At 35.7% G+C, this 20725-nt stretch overlaps 1 protein-coding gene and 1 long non-coding RNA gene across 2 annotated transcripts; one reads left to right on the forward strand and one right to left on the reverse strand.

Moving 5' to 3' along the window:
- Positions 1-371: 371 nt before the first annotated feature.
- On the reverse strand, positions 372-4162 carry LOC146935325 (uncharacterized). Its single transcript, XM_085750512.1, has one exon. The coding sequence runs from the start codon at positions 2107-2109 to the stop codon at positions 619-621; it is 1491 nt and encodes a 496-aa protein (XP_085606638.1). The 5' UTR covers positions 2110-4162; the 3' UTR covers positions 372-618.
- A 10599-nt stretch (positions 4163-14761) lies between these two features.
- On the forward strand, positions 14762-17602 carry LOC146935326 (uncharacterized). The gene is made up of 3 exons (XR_015030191.1): positions 14762-14861; positions 15051-16173; positions 17233-17602. It is a non-coding gene; the product is annotated as an uncharacterized LOC146935326 (long non-coding RNA).
- Positions 17603-20725: the final 3123 nt, after the last annotated feature.

Consider the following 20725-nt stretch of genomic DNA (forward strand, 5'->3'; position numbering starts at 1 on the left):
GTTGCCCCTGTTAAAGTGTGCACTTGAAGTACAATATCCCTGCAGGCAGATGGAAGCATCTCGTGCAAGTCTTTGTACATGAAAGTCCTCTTCTGGACAATCTTTCTTGATATTTGCAGCTTCGATGGACAAGATGCCCCAGTAGGCGAGAAATCACATTGGAAACTTCTTCATCATCCTTCTCTTCAGTCTCAGATACAAGGAACTCAAAGTCGAGAGAGAGCACATGGTTCAAGTGTTCAACGGGTTTATTAATACATGATTTGATTATTGATATAAACATTTTGATTATGCATACATGTGGAAATGATTTAAAGAAAAAAGATTTTTTTGGTTTTTTGTATTACCATTTTTCCAGAAAAAGCACAAAATAAAAACAAAGTCGGGATCAAAGCGACCTTTTAATTAATGATGACAATACATAAAGCAAAAAGCCCTAACCAAGTTCACTTCCGTCTCGGGTGGGACGAAAGGATTTTTTTTTGAAAAACATAAAGCAACAAACAAACATATTAATTAAACAGATGAGTAGTAGAAATAAACATCAGCAAAGACCCAATTCCAGCTAAACATTCCATGCACCAAGATCCGATAGCGGATTAACTTGCATATTCAAATTCAAAACTCTTCAAAAGGTATGAGATTTTTCTGGATCAACTTCTGAACTATCTTCTGCAATGCACAACAGTGCTCAATATCATGACCTGGTGCCCCTTGATGGAAAGCACAAAAGAGGTCGGGTCTGTAACGGGCTGACAATTTTGCTGGCATTGGCAGAGGTGCCTTGGTATAGACCAAATTCCTTTCAAGCAACTTTGGAAGCAGCTCTGCATATGTCATGGGAATAGGATCAATCTGTTTCCTTGAAGTCCGTTGTCGAGGCTGTTGTTGATTTTGCTGAAACTGGGGTTGATAACCCGAATTTTGCAGAGCATTTGTGACAGGCATAACAGCGGCAACATGGTGATAAGCCAGATACTGTTGTTGAGGCTGACTTTCTGCCACCCTCATTTCCTGGTCTTCTTCTTCTGAACCATTAATGGGAACAACTTCTTTGATCAAATGTCCTTTTCGAACCCAATCTTCAATACGCATGCCCGCGGTCATCATATCCACGAAATCGCCAGATGCACTTGCAAGCATATGCTCAAAATAGAACGGATCCAGTGTTTCCAGGAAAATCTCGGTCAATTCTTTCTCTTCTAGATGTGGACGAACTTGTTCAGCGAAATCTCTCCAACGTTGGGCATAAGCTTTGAAGGATTCATTATCATTCTGAGTCATGGCCTGTAGTTCCTTTCTGTTTGGGGTCAAGTGCAAGTTGTAGTTATATCGCTGGACGAAAGCCTCACACAAATCACTGAAAGTTTTGATATCATTCTTGCTCAAACCCATGTACCATATCAGTGCGGCACCAGTCAAACTATCTTGGAAACAGTGGATAAGGAGCTCATCATTACCTACTTGGGCAGACATCTTTCTCACGTACATCACCAAATGAAGCTCGGGGCAGGTGTTCCCTTTATACTTTTCAAAATCAGGGACCTTGAATTTGGGTGGTATAACGACATTAGGAACCAAGCAAAGGTCATAAGCATTTTTCCCAAACAGTTCTTTCCCACGTAGAGATTTCAATTCCAACTGTATTCTGTCAAACTTTTCTTCCAGTTCAGCTATCCGGTCGTATGCAACCACATTTTCTGAGCGATGGATTGACCCAGGGCCCTGCCGAGTAGTATGAATCAAAGGAGCTGAGTAGGTCATAGCAGCTTGAGGGATCAAAGGGCCTAATTGAGGGATAGGCATTGTCTGTTGCACAAAAGGAGCTTGAACCTTAGAGACATCAGGACGAAATACTTCACCAGAACTTAAAGGTGTACTCCAAAGATAACCTTCCAGCATAGCATGTTGAGGAGTACTAGCAAACACTGTTGAAATCGGGGTAGTGGAAGCAACCGTCTGAGCTTGATTGCTGCCAACTGGAAGAGATAGTGGCTGACTCTGCGCAACAGTCATCAAAGACACTAAGTTCCTCAAAATCTCATTCTCGGCCCGGAGGGTTGTCACCTCTTCACGAAGCTTGTGATTCTCTTGTTCAAGATGATCCATTCTGATTTGCTCGAGTGTTGTAGGTGCGAGTAGACTGATAGATTGACCTTTTGTAGGCAGAAACAAAGTATGAGACACAGACTAGAAACTATGAATGCAAAGATGATGCATGATATGTTTATGCAAAAAATGTGAATTTTTTTTTTTGAAGGACTTATTGAAGCTAATTTGTAAACATCGTAGAGGAACATGGTTTCATTTGAAAATTGTAAAGATATTGCAAGCGGTTTTCTTTTCAAAAGGTAAGAACGAAACCAAAGAAGAAGTTCTTAACAAAAGCAAAAGCTTAGGTAAGATTTTTGAAGTTGTATTGCTTGGTGTTCATTCTTACAAGGTTCATTCCTTTGATATTTACAAAAAAACTTGTCTAAATCCTTCAATATTTTTGATGCAAAAAAGGTTTATGGATGAATGCATGTATGCATGATTATGCAAGGAATACATGATGAGGTTTAAGATATACAATGTTGGAGCTTAAGGATAACAACGCCATTTGGTAAGGACTAAAGGTTTCCATTTGCACTTGTAACAAGGGTTCTACCAAGGTTCCCAAAGTTTTCAACCACGTCCGAATATTTGTTAGGCGACGAGAGTACTCTCGTTCCAACAATATTCATCGGTTAGTCTCGTTTGGGTGTAGTATCGCGTGACGACCAATACGAGAGTACTCTCGACTAGCCACCGCACTACGTCCTAAAAGGCCAAGATGGGTTAAAGGTGACTAAAGGTTCTCAACTTCGACGGTCCCTTGAAAGTATCATGCCATACGCGAGTACTCGCGACAACAACGGTATACCTCCAAGGTCCCTCCATTGAGTGGGTTATCACATGTACCAATGCCGAAGAGTACTCTTGGCATGGATACTATGATTATACCCGATCCTATCTTAAGTTCACTCAAGCCCGGGTATAGAGCTTATCTCACCACTCTCGTATAAATATTTACAAAGTATATACAAATGATAAAACATAAGAAATAAAGAAAGAAAGGTGGGCTTAACCCGCGAAGGATCCCCAGTGAAGTCGCCATTTTTGTAGACCAAGATTTTCGGGTGTCAAGCCATTGATTGGACTTGAACCTTCAATCTACCGGACTTGCTCGATTTTATTCTTGGGAAGGGAAAAAGAGATTGAAAAACCCTTTTTGGATCCGGGGGTTGGTTACGATTCGGGAAGGTGTTAGGCACCCGCGTCGTTCACGGTACTCCGTGAGAACCTCTTTCTAACTTTATTTTATTTGAAAATTTATTGATTAAAGTATGAGTGAAAGAATGGAGAAAGAAGAAGTAAGAATTTTGTTATTTTTATTTGATTGATTTGAGAGGAATAAAGCCTCTGCCTACGTACCCTTAAAAGGGATCAAAACCACCGTAGTTCACTCTCAAAAATGTTTTTGTGGGTTAGGTTGATTTTAATTTGATTTTGAAAATGATTTTGAGAAGGATTGCGAGACCTCAAGGTATAGAAGAATAAAATTGGAGTGAGGTTGTTTCCTTTTATTTGAGAAATTTAGTCTAAGTTTAATTAAAGTTCATTTAGGAATTTGATTAAGAAAATAAAAAGGAAAAAACAACTTGGACTTGGGTCCAAGGTTTATTAGGAAAACTAATTTGACTTTTGCTTATTTGATTTTTGAGATAAAAGATTTTTCTAACTAACGGAAAGCTAACGTAGTAACGGAAAAATAAAGCGAGATAAAGCGGTAAATAAAGTGTCGGTGCAAGTGTCGGTGCTTGTGTTACCTACGTTATTACAAAAATTCCTAGATACATTCTATGGCCTCTTTGCCAAGCTACAAACCAATGGTAAAAATATACATCCATCTCCTAGTTATACACGCTAAGATATTGGAAGGTGAATAAATTGCAAGAGTAAAAATGCATGAGATTAGACTAGAAATAAAGCAACCATGATAAGAAACTTAAAAGCATTGCATGGATTATCAAAAGAAAACATGATGTCAAAATATTAAAGCCTAGCATGAAATAGGAATTGAAATATTAAAGCAAAATTAACACAAGATATTATGAAGTGAAAACATTTAAAATGCATGAAATAGAGATTAAACCACTAACTAAACTAACTAAATAATAAACAAAGCATACTAATTAAAATACTTGAAATGCCTGGAACTCAAATGAGTAATACCCAAAAATGAAAAGATTTTAACAATTAATTAAAATGCAAGGATAAAAATACGTACGATTTTTTTTTTAAAGAAACTGGAAGCAGTAAAACATGGGGTTTAAGTAACAAAACTGTTGAGGGAAGAAAAAGACAGAATAGAGATTTGGGCCTAGTGCAAAATGAAATCGGGCTTGGGTAAAGCCTGCTGGGTCGGTTTTAAAAAAGGGTTAGGGTCATGGGTTAAAGCTTTGGTATAAAATGATTTGGTTAGTTGAAAAAATTGATTTGCACGTGAAACCTCTTTTAACAAAACACAAAAGCATTATCTCCTCTCTCTAACTAACAGCCATGACTTTTCTTCTTCATTTCTTCTTTCATTCTCAAACGTTACAACAACAACAACAACTAAACACACAAACATAGCCAAACTTTATTTCAAACACTTCTATGACTCATCAGGAACGCAAACAACGTAGAACAACATTTAAAATCGATTCTGCTCTTCAATTCTCTAGACATGAAAGACTCAACACACAAGGAAATAAAGCATAGCGGTTTTAGCAAAAAAGGGGATGGATAGGAATCAAACCAAACAGAGAGCAAACACAACACAGATGAAGCACATACATATATACGGTTTGACGAGGAATGGATACCTGAGCTAAAAACGGAGAAATCGGTGGATTAGAGCGGAAAACTTCAAAGATCTCTTGCTGCTTGTTCCCGCTCGATCCGGTTCTAATTCGTCCTCTTGAGAGTTGTTGTTGTTCCTTTCTACCTTTATGCTGAAAACGGCTCGGATTTGTTGATTTTGCTGTTGTGTGAGTTTGAATCGGCCTCTTCTCTGCTTTCCTTCTTGTCTCAGGTTCGTGTTCGGTGCTTGTGCGTTGAGTCCAGATCGGTTTCGTATATAAAAAGAGAGGACCAGTTGTTGAGATTCGGAACTTGCTGTTGTTTATGTGTGTATGAAACGAACAAGACTGGTACGTGTTAGCGTTGGATTTCGGTGATGGCTTTGTGAGAGTGAACGGCTGATTTGGTTTATGGTATTAGGAGCGGCAACAATAAATTTGTGATGTTGATTTTGTTTGATGAAATGAAGATGGAATATGGATCGGTATTGATTTAGCTTGCTGGGAATTTTCTGTTGATGAATGTTCATGGGAAAAGTTTGAAAAGGAAGGGTGTTTGATCCATTTTTCCTATCTCAGCCGCAGAAGAATGTGTTAGTGTGTGGTTTTCAGTGCTAGCCCCCCAATCATTGTGAAATGAGTGCCTCTTAAATAGTGTGAAAAATTAGGGTTGTGCTGAGATGCAATGGACTAAACTACCCTTAAGAAACTTGGAGAAAAAGAAAAGAATTGGATGCTTCTTGGACCAATTAACAAAGGACACATGGACTTAAGACAAAACAAGTTATTAATAAAACAAAATAAAAATGACATTAAAAGCAAAAAGAATAAATGGTTAAAATGAAATAAAATAAAATAGAATTGTAAAATAATATAAAAGTGATAAAAAAAATGTAATAAAATTTAAAGCTGTCGAAACTTCGACTGAGACGACTAAAACTCGCGGTGGTTTTAAAACACGAACAAAACTTTTTAAACAGTTTAATCATACGAACAAAAGGAATTTACCTAAAAAGGTCTATTTATCAAAGAAATGAATAAAAAACTTTAAAAGCACGCGTAAAAATTTAAAATGTCTAAAAAACAAATAAAGCGATTTCAACTAGATAAAGCGCGAACAAAACTTTACTTGCAAGATAAAAGACTTTGAATTATTAAACAACGACTGAAGAAATTTTAACTGGTTAAAGCGAATAATAAAAAAAGAAATTAAGCCGTTTTGAAATACAGACAAAAATGGGTAAAAACAGAGCAACGTGGTCAAAATTTGGGGTATGACACTTTTCATAAAATCAAACCTATGCATGTTACTCTTCCTAATGGCACTACCATCATTGTTCATTATGCTGGCACTGCTGTTTTCTCTCCTAATTTTCACATCACTGATGTTCTTTATTCACGACATTTTAAAGTCAATTTGATCTCTGTTTCTAAACTGTGTGATATTTTATCCTATCAAGTTAATTTCTTGCCTGATAAATGTGTGATACAGGACATGAAATCTCAGAGGATGATTGGTTTGGGTAGTGTTTGTGATGGTCTCTATAGGTTGAATCCTGATTCCTGTAATAGAGAGCTATCTGTTTCTGTTTCTTCTTCTACAAGTCTTTCCAATAAATTTTCACAAACTGCTTGTAATTCTGTTTGTCCCAATGTAGTTGTTTCCCCTATTCCTTCTCATGCAATCTGGCACTTTAGATTAGGACATTTGTCTAATCAAAGATTGGCCAAGATGCATCAATTGTATCCCTCTATTTCTGTTGATAATAAAGCTGCTTGTGACATCTGTCACTTTGCCAAACAAAGAAAATTACCTTATCATTCAAGTCATTCTATTGCTCAATCTAAATTTGAATTACTTCATTTTGATATTTGGGGGCCTTTGGCTCAAACTTCCATTCATGGACACAAATACTTTCTTACTATAGTTGATGATTTTAGTAGATTCTTATGGGTTATTTTGCTCAAAACCAAAGCTGAAGCTTCTATAGCTGTCAAAAATTTCATTCAATTGATTGATACTCAATACCATATCACTCCTAAATTCATTAGGTCAGATAATGGCCCTGAATTTCTTTTGTCTGATTTTTATGCTTCAAAAGGCATTATCCACCAAAGAGCATGTGTTGAAACTCCTGAACAAAACTCTAGAGTTGAGAGAAAGCACCAGCACATCCTCAATGTTGCTAGAGCTTTACTCTTTCAATCCAAACTTCCTAATATTTTCTGGAGTTATGCTGTATTACATGCAGTCTTCCTCATTAATAGAGTCTCCACTCCCATTCTTCATTATAAATCTCCCTATCAAGTCCTCCATGACTCTTTACCAGACACACATTTCTTTAAAGTTTTTGGATGTCTTTGTTATGCTTCTACACTTCAAGCTCATAGAACAAAATTACAACCTAGAGCTAGAAAGTGTGTTTTCTTGGGATACAAGTCAGGTTTTAAAGGTTTTGTCCTTTATGATCTAGATTTCAGAGAAATTTTTGTTTCAAGGAATGTTGTTTTTTATGAAACAATTTTACCTTACATTTCATCTTCTCCTTCTTCTACCACCAACTGGCAATATGTCTCTGATTTCCCAGTTTCTGCATCAAGTTTTGATGAGCCAGTCATTCCTTTAAACCCGCCTTCTTCATCTCCATCCTCACCAACTTCTGACATTCATCTTCCACCTTCACCATCTTCAATTTCTTCTGAATCCTCTTCCACTGATTCTCCTTCTCCATCACCTCCACCTATTCCTGCTCCTCTTAGAATGTCCACTAGAAATAAGACTACTCCTGCATACTTACATGACTATATTTGTACTGCACCTAATATTTCTTCGGCCAATAACAGTAATTGTAAGTATCCTATTTCCAGTTTCATTTCTCATTCACATTTATCTAACTCTCATTCCATATTTGCTATGTCTCTTGTTTCCTACACTGAACCAAAATCCTATGTTGAGGCCATCAAATATGACTGTTGGAAACAAGCAATGCAGACTGAACTTGCTGCTCTTGATCAAACTGGAACCTGGAAAATTGTGGATCTTCCTTCATCAATCAAACCTATAGGGTGCAGATGGGTTTATAAAGTGAAGCATAATGCTGATGGCTCTATTGAGAGATACAAAGCACGTTTAGTAGCCAAGGGTTATAATCAAATTGAAGGCTTGGATTATTTTGATACTTTTTCACCTGTTGCAAAAGTCACAACTGTGAGGTTGGTTATAGCTTTGGCATCAATCAATCACTGGTTCTTGCACCAACTTGATGTCAACAATGCTTTTCTTCATGGAGATCTTCATGAAGATGTCTACATGACTATACCACCAGGTGTTACCACTTCAAAACCCAATCAAGTTTGTAAGCTTTCTAAATCCCTTTATGGACTCAAGCAAGCCAGTAGAAAATGGTATGAAAAATTAACTGGACTTCTTATCAGCAATGGCTACAAACAGGCAACTTCACATGCTTCTTTATTCACTAAGAAAGTTTCTGATAGTTTCACAGTGCTCCTTGTATATGTTGATGATATCATCCTTGCTGGTGATTCTCTTGCTGAGATCAGTTCTATCAAGAATGTTCTTAATCAGGCTTTCAAAATTAAGGATCTTGGTAAATTGAAGTATTTCTTGGGACTAGAGGTTGCTCATTCTCAAAATGGTATTTCTTTGTGTCAAAGAAAATACTGTCTGGATTTGTTGACTGACTCAGGTTTACTTGGTTCCAAACCAGTCAGTACACCTTCTGATCCTTCCATCAAGTTACATAATGATGCTTCTCCTCTTTACAATGATATTTCTGCTTATAGGAGATTGGTGGGAAGATTGATTTATTTGAACACAACAAGACCAGGCATCACCTTCATCACTCAGCAACTTAGTCAGTTTCTCAGCAAACCTACACAAACCCATTATAATGCAGCTTTGAGAGTTCTTAAATATCTTAAAGGCTCTCCAGGTCGTGGCCTTTTCTTCCCCAGATCCTCAGGCTTACATATTCAGGGGTATACTGATGCTGACTGGGCAGGATGCAAAGATACCAGAAGGTCCATCTCAGGCCAGTGTTTCTTTTTGGGTCAATCTCTTATTTCTTGGAAAACAAAGAAACAGCCTACTGTATCAAGATCCTCTTCAGAGGCTGAGTATAGAGCAATGGCATCTGCAACATGTGAACTTCAGTGGTTGAAATACTTGCTCAAAGATCTTCAGATTGAATGTGTGCAACTTCCTGTCTTGTATTGTGACAACCAAAGCGCTATACACATTGCAGCCAATCCTGTTTTCCATGAACGCACAAAACATCTTGAGATTGATTGCCACATTGTGAGGGAAAAGCTTCATGTTGGTTTGTTCAAGCTTCTGCCAGTCACTACACATGATTAGTTGGCAGATTTTTTTACAAAATCCTTATTTCCACAGCCTTTTAACCTTTTACTTTCCAAGTTGGGATTGTTAGACATCTACCAATCTCCATCTTGTGGGGGGCTATTACACAATCAAGTTAATAAGGATCCTAAGCATGAAGATGATACTTGCTTGCAGAACAAGTTACATAATGATGCAGTACAAAAGATTAGTAATGTAGTACAATAGCTTAGCTTGTAGTACATTTACATTCATGCAGTACAATATGACTTGTATATATACTTGATGTACCTTCATTCACAAGTTAATGAATCATTTTCTCTTTTCTACTACATTCTTAATATTTCTCTTGATTTGGAGAAAGAGTCGTATCAAAAGCTTTTGAAGCCAAATGTGGAGCAAATAGTTGGACCTTGATGGTGTTAAGGGATTGCTTGTGCATCTCTGCAAGTTTTGCGACGTTTGTGGATATTTGGATTACGAAGGAATATGTCAATGAAGAGCCATGGAATAAATTGTACCGTGTTCCTTACGTGCAAGCTCTGGGTTTCTATCCCTTTGAAGATCTTTTATATATCACGGAGGATGACCAAGTGCTAATGTATTATAGAAATTGGTGCAATTGATGTTTACTGTCTATGATTCCAAAAGTGGTACTTTTAATAAGTCAGCACGTCAAGACATTAATGGTTTTTTTAATCCACAAGTCCATGTTGAGAGTTTGATATCACCTTGTCCTTGATGTTATGGTTTGTCACTTATTTGTTAGAATCTTGGAGTGAATTCTGCTTGTGGACGGCAGCTCCAACTCAAATGCCAGATCTCCAATGCATGTATATTGGCAAATGTAATTTGTTATTTATTTGACAAATGTATTAGTGGAAGTTTTTATTTTCAGAAGAAAAACCTCTTTGGCAAAGATAGGTACTATGGCCAATATACATGCCTTAACTGAAGGTCTATATGTATTTTCAAAACACAATTCTTCTGCAACATTCTATTCCAGCAACCACGCTTTTTCATGTTTTTCATTAAAATCATGTTATGCCTCTGTTTGGACTGTGTTTTTATTATGCCTTTGAGAACTATACCTTAGACATTTTACTGCATATTCTTGCCTAAACTAAAATGGAATCATCTAGAAGCTTTCCTTATATGACAACTGTACTTTCTGTTATGATTAATCAAGAGTTTGCAAGAAGAGGTTGTTAGAATCTTTAGTTAATGTAGCCTGTTGGAAAATAACAAATGCAAGCAAAGAATATTTAGAAGCTTAGTTTGGTTGCCTAGAAGAAGTTGTTAGAATCTTTGGTTAATGTAGCCTTTCGGAAAATAACAAAAGCAACAAAGAATATTTAGAAGCTTAGTTTGGTTGCCTAGAAGAGGTTGTTAGAATCTTTGGTTTATTTTCTGCATTAGCTCATTTTTTTCCTCTCCCCTGCTCTTATTCCTAACAAAATTCCATGTGGTTATCTGATTCAAAACTATTGACATTTCATTGCAAAACACATCTTAAGTTTGGTCCATAGTTAAGATATTGACATTTTTTGACCTAAAATTAGAGAAAATGACAACATTCACAATCATTCAAATGAATTGGTCAATTAGCTTAAATAACTTGTTACAGTTTATATGATATATTCATTACCATTACATGCATCATCTTTCATTTTTAAGGTTATATTGCATGACACCCATATATACCTTATGACTCTACTAGTTGAAAGTTTTTAAGTACAAAATCAGTGCTTTGCTGTGTATTTTTCAAGTGAGATTTCAGTTCACATTCATTCTTTTTCTATATATTTTAAGGTAAGCTTTAATAATTTTGTCCATATTAGAACGTGTGTGGCTAACACGTGTTGTGGTTCAGGCAGTGTCAGACGAAACACGGCAGAAAAATGTCGAAAATTAGTGTATTGCCTTTTACTATTTAGTTCTTCTCAACACGATCTATCCCTAATCCATTTTTATCACTATTTTTGACCAAAAAAAAATAGGATATGAACATGTTGGATGAGGGCTACAGAACTTATTATAATGAACTGTGTAATAACGAATGAAGTGAGTTTCCTTTTGTTATTTTAAATATTTGAATAAATTGAACTATCGCTGTTAACTTTAGCGTCAAAGAATACATGAGTAAAGATTTTTGGACTGTGTTTTTATTATCAAGTGACCAAAGATTTTTGTATACTTCTTGTGTTTGTGTCTTTGTGCTACTTTAAATTACATCTGCTCGAAACATTATCTGATGTGTTTGATTAAGGATTACAAAAAGTGTCAATGTTTTTCTCTTTACTTCATATTAGAATGAGTGTGGTGGTTATACCTGAAAATATTTAACGGTGTTTAAAATATAACATAAAAAGTTATTTAATAGAAACATTACATCGATGTCTTGATATTCTGAAAATAATCGAGTTTCCAAAATTTTATCATATCGATTTTCTCATATATGTAAATAAAAAATTATTTATGCCTATTTAAACACACTCTTTCTTTCAAAAAAAAAACACATAAAATCTGCAACAGGTACGGTGCAAACATTGAATGATGTTTTGTATATATAAAATAAAAAGTTATTCAATAGAAACAATGTATTAATGTTTATATTTTAACAATATTAATGAGTTTACACAATTTTATCATATCAACTTTCTCATATATTTACATAAAAATATGTTTATCTAGATAAAATGCATAAAATCTACAACGGGTGCGGTGCAAACATTGAACAGTGTTTTGGATATAAATCAAAAAGTTATTTAATATAAACACTACATTAATGTTGATATTTTGTATATAGTCATAAGTTTTTAAAATTTTATCATATCGATTTTCTCATAAATGTACATAAAAATTTATTTATGCATATATAAGCACATAAAATCTGCAACGGGTGCGATGCAAACATTAAACAGTGTTTTGCATATATAATAAAAAGTTATTCAATGGAAACACTATATTAATGTTTATATTTTGACAATATTAATGAGTTTACACAATTTTATCATATCAACTTTCTCATATATTTACATAAAAGTATGTGTCTCTAGATAAAATGCATAAAATTTACGACGGGTGCGGTGCAAACATTGAACAATGTTTTGCATATAAAATAAAAAGTTATTTAATATAAACACTACATTGATATTGATATTTTGAATATAGTCATAAGTTTTTAAAATGTTATCATATCGATTTTCTCATGAATGTACATATAAATTTATTTATGCATATATAAGCACATAAAATCTTCAACGGGTGCGGTGCAAACATTAAATGGTGTTTTGCATATAAAATTAAAAGTTATTCAATGGAAACTCTATAATTATTTTCTATATCATTACCGCAAAGGTATGCGACCCGTGCGGAAGCACGGGTCTATTTGATTGATGGGGGGGGGGGGGTCTCTTTGTAAGGTCGCAACGCTGATGCAGATGCTCCTAATGATTGGCTCTAGGACGGGGTTGTTCGAATTACGATGGATGGGTCTCTGATATCTTTCTAGGAGGATGTATGGATGGGACCTGTCAGTCTCAGAGAAAGATATCCCAAACTCTTTCAAATCTTGACTCAATGATCCTCGTAAGCAGGTTCCTTGTGGTCGTGGGTGAGCGGTGGGTGGGTGTTGGATCTGAGTTGAAGGCAAATGTTTTTTATCTAGGAGGACAACTTATTAGTGATCAATATGTTGGGTGTGCTTAAGGGGCGTCCCCTTTCTGAGGGTCCTGATTATTGGTCATGGAAGCATATATCGGATGGGGTGTTCTCGGTTCATTCTATGTATAGATACATTTCTCAGCTTCACGTTAAAGTGGGGACTAGAGTGGTAGAGCTTTCTTGTATCCTGGTCATGATTTGGAAGAGTATTGCTCCCTTTAAGGTGCAAGTGTTCTCGTGGGAGCTCCTCCTTGATGGGATCCTTACTAGAGTGAATTTCTTGAGGCGTAGAGTGTTGCTTGATAATGAGGTTACCTTGTATGGCTTGTGTGAGGAGGAGGCAAAATCTGTCAATCATCTTTTGGTTACTTGTCTGGTTGCATGGAGGGTTTAGTATAGTGTCTTTAGGTGGTTAGGTTGGGAGTTAGTTTTCCCGATGGAATTGTTATGGCTCTTTGAGGGGTGTTATGTGTTTCCTGTAATAGAGAAAGTTACGCGTGGTTTCTTGTTGTCTGACATTCAGTTGTGTGGTCTACTACTTTCACTACAAGAAAATTGTCATTTAGAATCAGACCATTTCTAATGCTAATAACGCCAGTTTATCATCCCCAATTCCGAGCATAAATGTGCTTTTTTTAATCCAATTTATTTTATGACATTTTGCGTTGATTTTGGTTGGCGCTATAAACTACATTTGTTGACGCTATTTTTTCAAAATTAGTTATCGATTAGCATCCACAAATTTTGTTTAATTTTAGATGGCATCTGCAAATTCTGATGCTACAATTTTAATTATTTTTAATGTTATTTTTAGCCAAAATTTCCACTTTTTTTTTTTTTTGAAGAATTTCATTAATATTTAGTTTGCACTATCTAAACAAAAAAAGAAATGATTTAATTAAAAGAGGCAGGGGTGTAACGGTTCGGTTTGGATTGGTTTTTAGTCAAAAAAATGTCCGAACCGATGAAATCTTTATCGGTCTGGATTGGTTCGGTTTTCACTGTTTTTCAAACAAAAACCGAACCAAATTAATCGGTTTGTTTCGGTTTGGATTGGTTCGGTTGATCGGTTTATTTAAAAATACAGTAAAAAAAAAATCATATTCTCACAAAATATTTCATAGATCTTTGTATAATTGTATTTCATATTTTGTTTTTTCATGTTCTCTATTTTTTAAACAACTTTTTATAACTAATCTTACTCTATATTTCATACATATGATCCAAGATTCATTCATCAATCATTCTTGAAAAACAACTTCATCAAACTCAAATATTTCAATCATTCATGATCCATACATGCATCATTCATCAACAAACACAAAAATTCCAAAAGAACATCCTAAAATTAAAACATAGTCAAAATAACAAATCCATGCAAATTGAAATTAAAACATCCTGAAATTTCAACATCATGAAATTATGGTCGCCATGAAATTAAATAAAAACATCCAAACTAAATCAATCCAATTCCAACGTGAATCGTCAACTGATGAGATGAGAAGAAGATGAGAGAAAGTGAATGGATTAAAAAGTATTTTATGTTTAATTTTTAGCCTACCCATAAGTTTGTGTAAGATAGGATAATATTAGTAAAATAAGGAGTGTGGTTATCATCGGATTGGTTCATCGGTTTCACGGATCTCAAAATGAAAATCCATGAACCAAACCAAATTAGATCGGTTTCAATTGGTTCGGATCGGTTTCAAACCGAACCAAACAAGGTCGGATATTTTTTCGGTTTGGTTCGGTTTGGACTTTCGGTTTCGTTGGTTTTGTCCGAACCACTTACACCCCTAAAAAGAGGTGTTAAAATCCTGAAGTCCATTTATTTGGTTCTCTCTGTCACGCATTTTATTCTCTTTACCGCGAAACACTAACAACAGAGAAGGTTTTGTCCCATTGCTCGGAGCAGATCCACCGTTTCGGAGGCCGTACGGCCGCCGCGTTAATCTTCAGTTTCAAGGGTAAGTCTCCTTCTTCCTTTCACTCAAATCCCAAATTTCTATTGAAACCCTCATTTTGAGTGAGAAATCATAAACCCCAAATTTTAATTGAAACCCTAATTTCTTTCTTTCTAACAACAAGTGCATTTTTTTATTTGATGTTTAAAAATCCAAAACATAACAATCTTTAGAACGCTAACCATGAAACAGTTACAAGGGACAATGTCGTCAAAGAAGGTGTGCATAAGAGACGCAACATTTAGAGACATATTAGATTGGAACAGTAACAACAATCTCGTTACTCGCCCAAATATTGGCACATTGTGTGAAAAGCTTATTCACGTTGCGGACGATTGCAGCGGCTGTATTATTGCTTACGTCCTCTCTGAAGGTGAAGAGGTAGGGAATGGCCACTTTAGTATTGCTTCCCTCTTCGTTCACCATACCTATCGTAAACGTCGTATCGCTACTGGTCTTATCACCGCCGCCCAAAACACCATGGATCAGGTTAGGTTTGTTTCTTTATTCTGTTATAACTTTGTTTTTTGGATTAGGTTTGTCACTTGTGGGTTAGCGTATAGGGTGTGATACAGGCCTTTTAACTGGTTATGTATGGAGTTGGTTTAATGGTTAGGTATGAAGCTTGGTTCGGTTGTTTCGTTAGGGGTGGTAAGGCAGAGAAGGCTAGGTTTTTTGTTAATCTAGCACGCCACTGTGTGATCTATCTGAAAACCCGTGATGATTTTCTGTTTTCTGGTAGAATCTGAGTTTCACTAGGCTAGGATTATCTTCTATTCCTGGAAGTGGTTCTTCGGTGAATTCCCGAATCATTGCCACTCCCTTTATGAGTGGGAGGCGAAACCAATTCTCTGTGGGGAAGTGTTTTTGGCTTCTTTTCTTCTTTCTCTTTCTTCTTGTTAGTGATTTTGGTGGTTGGTGTTTGTTGTTTTTTCTGTAGTTAGTCTTGTATGGGGAGTGTTCTGGTCCTCCGAGATTTTTCTTTTTGGTTTTCTTGTTTCCTAATCTTGGGGTGCGGGTTTTCTCTAGGTTCTCTCTACCTTGAGACCTGCAGCTGTTGTACAGACCTTTTTTGATGTTTTTGGTTGTCAATACATATTTTTTCCATTAATAGTCTGTTACAATGTGCAATTTGATTGATGGTGGGTGCTAAAGATGTCTCAGTGCACGTCCGGAAGAGCAACTCTGCAGCTCATGGTTTGTTTGAAAAGATGGGTTACACACTTCATGAGGTGAAGGCCAAGTATTTTGATGATGAGGAGGACGCTATTGTCTTGAGGAAGATACTCAAGGGGAAGCATGTTGCCACCTAACTGTGAGACCCACTCCCCCCATCCTTTTCCATTTTCTTGAATGTATTGCGAAAATAATTGAAACTTTGATGGCTGGTTTAATATTGACATGATGGCAATGTGTTTTGTTGTAGACTTATTTAGCTATGTTAAAGTCGTGCTATTTTACTTGATAGTCACTAATATTTAGGTAATGAATATTTGATTTTTGATCGCTATCTTTTTGTGGAGATGCCAATGCAAGTATTTAACCGACTTTTTCATCCTTGGATTATATGCTCTTTACATGGATTGATGTAGTTAGATTTATGTGCAATTTAACTGTGTAGGGTGGGCGTGAGGTCAGATTTTGGACAGTCGTAGAATTTCATAGACCATAGTAGATAATTTCTTGAGTGTAGTTCTCATGGGAAATATACAATTGTTGTATACTTTCTTATCAGTGATTTCTATTTCAGTGTGGTGTACTAGTAAACTGTTACTTATTGATTTCAAATGGAGGTAAGAAAAAATGAATGAACATGTTACTTTACATGATGTTAACTACGACCTTATAAGGACGACTTTTAGATAGTGGAAACAGTTGTCATCATTAAAAATTTCTCCACATACTCAAACAGTATATTTAATTTGTACAATCAAGCAGTATATTTAATTTGTCTTTTTCAAAGATCTAGGAATTAAGTGTTTGCTATAGAGTATATTGTGCTCTGTCTGGTTGAGCTTTAATAGTTTATGCTTCCTTGGGTTTGTTTTTTTGACTCTGCTCTTATTGGACTTTTTTCCGACTCTGTATATTGTGCTCTGTATACAAAACTGCCATTTGTTCTCTTAATTGATTGGCATTAAATAATATGTTTCTCATTGCTTATTGAGGATTCATATTAGGGTGGGGTTTTGTTGGACTTAGATTAACACTTGGAGTAAAATGTCCTGAGGATCATAGCCATGGTGTTCCTTTTACTATTGGCGTATTTTCTTCCTTGTTAAATGAAGTGGGATTAATTTGTTCTTATTGAAAGAGTTCACTTACAGAATGCTGAAGTCAATTAAATCATGGTGTTTTTTGGTTTTAATTTCAGGTCTCAAACATGAATTCTCCCGCAGGAGGAGGAAGACCTTCTTCAGCTAAGTCAATACTAGGTGTTAAAGATTTAATATGTAGTACTTTGTATATTTTGTAGTATGGTATCTTTTAAAGTAGGGGTGGCCACAAGTACTTTGATATCTTTTGAAGTATGTCTTATGAACAATTTGATATAACCATAGATTAGGTGTTAAGGATTTAACATGTAGTACTGCGGGATATTTCGAAGTTTGGTATCTTTTAAAGTAGGGTGGTAATGAGTACTTCAGCATCTTTTGAAGTATGTCTTTTGAACAATTTGGTATTGTAATGCCTTAATATCTTGAACGGAAATGTTAACCGGTGCCCCCGGGGCAATTGAAGTATGCATGCATCAAGTGAGTACTGAGTAGTGAGAGGAAATATGTTTGTGCAATTTATTCTTGTGAATCTGTGATAATAAAGAAGGAATATAGTTGAGTTCAATAGTTTGATGGACTATAAAGATAGTTTCTGAAATGTCTCTAGTGTGATTTATAAAACAAGGTTAGGCAATGAAATCTCTAAAACAACCAAGCTGAACCAATACAAGCAAATCAGACCAGGTGGACACATAATCATTAGAACTGAACACAATAATCCACACCAGAGTCAGCAAAAACATATATCAACAAAGCCTGGACACAAACGCTGAAAAATATGACTTCACACATTGACACTGCTCCAAAGCCACACCGCATGCGCTCATGTAATAGACGAACCTTCCTTTTCTAAGGACATCCGCAATTTGAATCGTAATAAAATCTCATCTGCCACGGGTAAGCCTCCTTGTTCTTTATCTAGGACAATGTGTTCCCCTGCTGATCCAGAATTAACTCTTAATTAACGCAAAGGAAATTTAGCTAACCTGTTTCCTTGCAAATCTCGAAGGACACCTCCTATGCCTTCCGGTCCGGGCTTCCCTTTTGTCCATTCATCAACGTTCCATTTCCATGCTTTAGATGGAGGGGGACACCATCTAATAGAACGTATATTCCTCCTTTTAATCTCTTCCATTGGCGTACCATATTTAATATTACGAACCACATTTCCAAGGGAATAGGGACACTCTAGGCACCAACTCTTCAGCAAGAACCCCAATCTTAATTTTGCCAAGTACAAAAATCTTTTGCAATCTGTTTTTTCATTGTCGAACACAACTATGTTTCGCTGACGCCAAATTTACAAAAAAAACAACAAAATACAAAGAAATCCATAGCTCCTTTCGAAACCCTCCTAGCACTAACTCAATCTAGCACTGAAACCAATGCCATCACTGCAACATGGCCATCCAAACTTGCCAACTATACCTGCAATGTTAAAACAAATGACAAACAAACATCCTCATTCGAACTACAAAACGGAGAGAAAGCTTTACTGGAATCTCGTATGATATTTAATCTCCTCAGTTTTCTCCAAGTATTCAATCTCTTGCATAAAAAACCACACAAGAAACTCTTCCTTTGGAGGAGTGACCCATCTCCATACTCCACAAAATGCATGCATAGTACTGATGGATATTTGAAAAGTGAACCAAATTCAATCGAAGTAATAAAAAAAATTCGTTTCCACGAGGGCTGTATTTAACTTCTACTTAGCAATTTCAATATTAAAATGGATGTAATAAATTATATTGATGCCCGAGGAAGTTGAGTTGTTTTGTAACATAAACAGATTAAAAACAATAAAAGATTGGTTTTAGAAAATTTGAGAGAAGTATGGTTAAGACCTTCGAATCCTCTGAAGCTCTCCTATGGTAATTTGCACTCCTAGTTCAGTCAATGATTATTTAGTTTCACGACATATTAACACAATAATTTTACCCAATCTCTTGACCTAGAATTCTCCCCGCAAGTGACAACCCCTTAATCTCTTAAGTGAATTCGAAACCGTTGGAGGTATTAAAAGAACGTTAATCCCTATGTCATAACCTAATAATGATCTATCTCTAGCTTGATTACTTAGGCTAAACCTATTGCCTAGTTCAGAGTTAAAAGCCAGGGTTAGTGGTCATTCAAATCTCTATGATCAATTTGCATATTCATAAAACCTAGGGTTAATAGTCGATGATAAACATACAAAAAGCATTAAACACAAGGTAATATGAATAAAGACTAGACTTTGATTGAAATTCAAAGGAGTTCAACAAATTAGGGTTCCCATAGGATTACATCAGATTCATCTCAGGATTATTAACCACAAAAGATTTAGTTACTCATAGCTAAAGTATAAGCTAACTAACATAAGAAGAAGGATTCATACATGTAATGGATGATTGACTATTAGTTTTGATGGTTGCCCACCAGATCTCCAAAGTCTCTACTCCAAAATATGATTTAGGTCTCAAAATTCGTGAACCTTTAATCTGAAAAAGCACCTTTATATTTATAAGCTGATAAAAATTGGCCACCGTGCTCCAAAATCGGTGGCCGAACTCAAAAAATGTGATGCCTAAGATGCCAAAATCAGTGGCCGATTTTCTTCACTCGGTGGCCTATTTTTCCAGTAACTACAAGGCTTAAACTGGCAGCAAAATCGGTGGCCGAATTCAAGCATTCGGTGGCCGATTTCCAGTCTTCCAAACTTCAATTTCTTGTTCTTTTGTAGCTTGCAGCTCCATGAATCACAATGAATATCCTCAAAATTACATGAAAAATGTCTAATAAACTACTAATGACAGAGTCTCATCACGTACCATTTAACTCGAGATACGCTTTTGAAAAATATTTAACTGAGAATTCACCTTTGTTGGTTACTTCCACCAAGGTCTATCTTCTTTTGCACTAGAGAGTTGGACTACTTCCAAACAAGTAAAACTAGATTTCACACGTAAATTAACAAAAGAGATATTATGCACTATTACTATCCAGGAAATTCGAGAGTCTCGGTCTCTCCCTCCAAGAACATGAGAGCCTGGTCTCTCCCTCACAAAATCATTCAAAAACTATCCCATAATAACTTTCTCCTTTCATTTCTCTATTAATTCTAATACGTGATTATTATTCGCAAGAAATATTGTCTGTGCTTGGTACATATGCATAGATGAATTTTTTGTGTGAGTATACATGTGTGTTTCCAACTATATGGTGTATGGCAGTTTATATTTTGAAGTTGTAGCAAATAACATTGTTGTCCAACCACAAGATTTTGTTTTAATATAAATTCAGGGTTTTGTATTTGTTTTGATGGTTTCCTTGTTAGTAAATGATTTTATGAAATGTCTTGACGTTTTCGGAATTTATTTCAAAATTTGTTTTGTATTGATTTTGAGAAAACGTATTTGCATGTATCTACGGTTTAAATTTTCAACGGATCAAGAGTGTCATGAAAATTTAAACAAGAGTTTTATACATTGTTAGAATGGGAAGATCATCCCATTATATTTTTCAAAATTTTGTTAATGAGATTTTTGTCGAAAAGTTATACTGATTTAAAAAACTATTATTTTAAATGGAAACTTGTTAAGCAAG

This window comes from Medicago sativa, chromosome 3 (genome assembly GCF_051527215.1).
Source record: "Medicago sativa cultivar Bolivia chromosome 3, Bolivia_mono, whole genome shotgun sequence".
NCBI classification, from domain to species: domain Eukaryota; kingdom Viridiplantae; phylum Streptophyta; class Magnoliopsida; order Fabales; family Fabaceae; genus Medicago; species Medicago sativa.

Bases quoted from the DNA above. Each gene is read 5' to 3' on its own strand.
- LOC146935325 (XM_085750512.1), bottom strand. From the start codon at position 2,109: ATGGATCATCTTGAACAAGAGAATCACAAGCTTCGTGAAGAGGTGACA.